This window comes from Rhipicephalus sanguineus, chromosome 11 (genome assembly GCF_013339695.2).
Source record: "Rhipicephalus sanguineus isolate Rsan-2018 chromosome 11, BIME_Rsan_1.4, whole genome shotgun sequence".
Classification (NCBI taxonomy): domain Eukaryota; kingdom Metazoa; phylum Arthropoda; class Arachnida; order Ixodida; family Ixodidae; genus Rhipicephalus; species Rhipicephalus sanguineus.
This window is the reverse complement of record NC_051186.1, coordinates 97343433-97346430: the sequence shown is the minus strand read 5'-3', so window position 1 is coordinate 97346430 and position 2998 is coordinate 97343433. Positions and strand designations below refer to the sequence as shown.

Sequence of the window (2998 nt, the reverse complement as noted above, 5' to 3'; positions counted from 1 at the left end):
CAATCTTTTTCAAATTATGGGATACGCGGTGTACATAAGGAATCACAGCAAGCTTAACATTGCTCTGGTTGAGGAAGTCGCGGAACCACCACGTAAGTGAGCCGCCCCAGAGCAATGTTAAGCTTGCTGTGATTCCTTATGTACACCGCGTATCCCACAATTTGAAAAAGATTACCGATCATGCTGATGTAAAGGCGGTCTTCTCTGCCCCATTAAAACTTTGCAGGCTCTGCAAGATGACTAGCCCTTTCCTCAGGAAAGCTCCGGCCTGCATTGGCAATCACAAGAACAAGTACGTAAGCTATCAGAAGGGTGTGGTCTACGAGATCCCCTTGTCGTGTGGTAGAAATGACGTAGGCCAGACCGAACAACGCCTGAATGACAGGCTAAGACAGCATAATAATAACATCAGAAATGGCAGAGAGGGCCACCTCGCGATACACTGCCAGATTGTCATTGCGTTCCTGATTTTAGCGCCTGCGCGGTAGTCGGCCGAAGCCCCGATAAATCAGTACGACTAATTATTGAGGCCAAGAAAATAATCGAATCAGGTGATCTATGCGTCAGCATTGCTTCCATTTCATTATCGCCAAAAGAGCTACGCTACTTGAATGCCACTGCGCATTGAGGCCCGGTCACGGCGCGCGTGGTGTATAAATAGGTACTGTGCTTTTTCGAAATAAATCTTTGTTGGAAGTGGCGCTCCGTGTTTGTGTTCCTTATCTTCGTCCGTGTCTTATTCGCGCCTTAAACTTCGAATTTTAAAGATTTTCCGATTGTTGCTCTAAATAAAAATACTGGTGTCGAGAAACCTAAAACGAGTATTGTGGTGCCTGGGAATCCATCGTATATATTTTAATTACCGGTACCTTAAAAACACACTTTCGGTTTCGATATCGAGGGGGCGGCTTCTCAGTGAGGTTTCATGTCAGTATGACGTCACGGAGATACAAAAACTCGCGACGTACTAGCGGCAAATCCGTCATCTGCTCGTGGTGCACATAAACAACGATGAGTGAACTGTCATCCAGTGACCCTCACAGTGATTTCTACGATTTAGGCTGCATGCAGGACGCAAACTCGCAAACTCGGGGGAACTGTCTTGACTCGTCGGGATAATGTCCATTGCAGTGGGGCTGGCTTGCAGATGCTCAGCGACGAAAACTTTAAAGTCAACAAGGTGTGGGTTCGAGCTAGTTGGTACTCCATGATCAACACTTCTTGCGCAAAATTTTCTCAGACAACGGACGAAACAGACACCCGTCTCTTTGCGCCTGTCCGTGTTTGCTGCGTCCGTTGTCTGAGAAAATTTTGCGCAAGAAGTGTTGTTCAAAGTCAAATTAAAATAATATATACATGTTCTCCGTCACCGCTGTGTGGACAGCGTTGACACAGCATACCAAGCAAACGGAAAATGTCCATTTTGCGATGTCTCAAGATTGTGTCAGTACTCCTTTAAGGTTGTGTTTTGTCGCGCCGACGAAGCTGATCTCGAAGGCCACGTAGGTTGAAGAGCGTAATTAAGATCTGCTCCGCCAGGTGCCGCACCGACTTTAGCCGCTGCCAAGCAAACCGTCTGCTTCTTGACTGAACACATTCAGACCAGACCCATCCATTTCGTGCCACTTTTATTTTTTCGCGACTTTTTGTCAATATTCAGAAAGCCAGAAATAGTGCTCGTGGCACTCAGAAGTGTGAGTCTAATTTAGTTAACCTTTCGAAAACACGGAGACTAATTAAAACCTGATGATAAACCAGTTTTGCCGTGAGAAGTCAGCCATGTTGTGTATAGGATTGTCGTAGTGGCAGTAGCATCATCTTCACGTCTACACTGTCCCAATTCCTGTCATTACTGTTGGCACGTTACCATCATCGTTGCCGCGCTGTTATTCTTGTCATGTCTATTGATTCCTGAGTATTTGCATAATACGTATAGCAACGTGGTCGGAAGCAAGTGCATTCGCAGCAATTCAGAGCTGAGAGAATTACACCTTCGCGAAATATACTTGCCTACTTATTGATTTGTTCGATGATATTCTCACGGTCATTTTTGTACCGTTTCATCTCGATTCCTGTCAAGGTACGACCACAGGAATGACCCGAACGTGCTCTTCATCACCTACGAGGACGTCAAGAGCGACCCCGGGGCCTCCACTCTACGTATCGCCGACTTCATCGACCAGGGCATCGGCAGAGAACTTCGAGAGGACCCCGTCCTTCTCTCAAACGTGTTGAAGATCGCCAGCGCCAACAACATGACGGCGACGTGCAACCAGGGAATGCGTTCTATACTGGCCGATGAACTCGCTCTGACCATCGGGAATGAACAAATCACACCGGCCGAGTTCTACAAGAATGTGTTCGCGGAGGCGCTGGAGATCGCCGAGGGCTCGGACTTTACGCGCAAGCCAATCTGCGGCAGGTGGAAGGAGTTCTTCAAGCCTGAGCAAGTGCAAAGGATGAAAGAGTGGATCGACCAGAAGACGGCTGGAAGTGACGTGTTCAGTATCTGGAGCGACAGCGAGCTACCTTGACCGAATCCCAGGAAGCTTCCGTAAACGGAGAAACTGTTCCTTGGAAATTAGGAGTTTTGGTTCCACCTTAAGGCCAGGACGTGAACGAGGCAAGCGGGCATTGGTAAAAAGTGGTAGAAATAGTTGTCGTTTATTACGCTTTGCATTCAATAAACATCTCGCTATTGAACTGACAAGTGAAACAGTGTATAACACAGCTAAGAAAGATTTAAGTGAGGGCCCACAAGCTCGCAGGACCATAATGGAGTGGTATTGCGTCACTCAAGCCTGTCACGAAGTACTACAACTGGAAAACATCACGAGAACGAGCTTTGTCTTCGATTTTGGTGTTACACTACTCAGTTACCAAATTGAGCGAAAGAAATAAGAATGTGCTATTGTAACCTCCCGTTAAGTTGACATCATGAAGGGGAACATGTTTACACCTTTCTTCCTAACCCTCTATTGCATAGCGTCCCATATTT

At 46.8% G+C, this 2998-nt stretch overlaps 1 protein-coding gene across 2 annotated transcripts in view; it reads left to right on the top strand.

Moving 5' to 3' along the window:
* LOC119373314 (sulfotransferase 1C2) overlaps positions 1-2594 on the top strand; it is a 321565-nt gene extending 318971 nt beyond the window's left edge. Inside the window, exon 4 of one of the 2 annotated variants that reach the window (XM_049410982.1) lies at positions 2081-2594. In XM_049410982.1, coding sequence (XP_049266939.1) covers positions 2081-2534 — 454 coding nt within the window. In that variant the 3' untranslated portion in view covers positions 2535-2594. The remainder of the gene's footprint in view (positions 1-2080) is intronic. The other variant, XM_037643339.2, reaches the window with a different exon arrangement.
* The last annotated feature ends 404 nt before the right edge of the window (positions 2595-2998 follow it).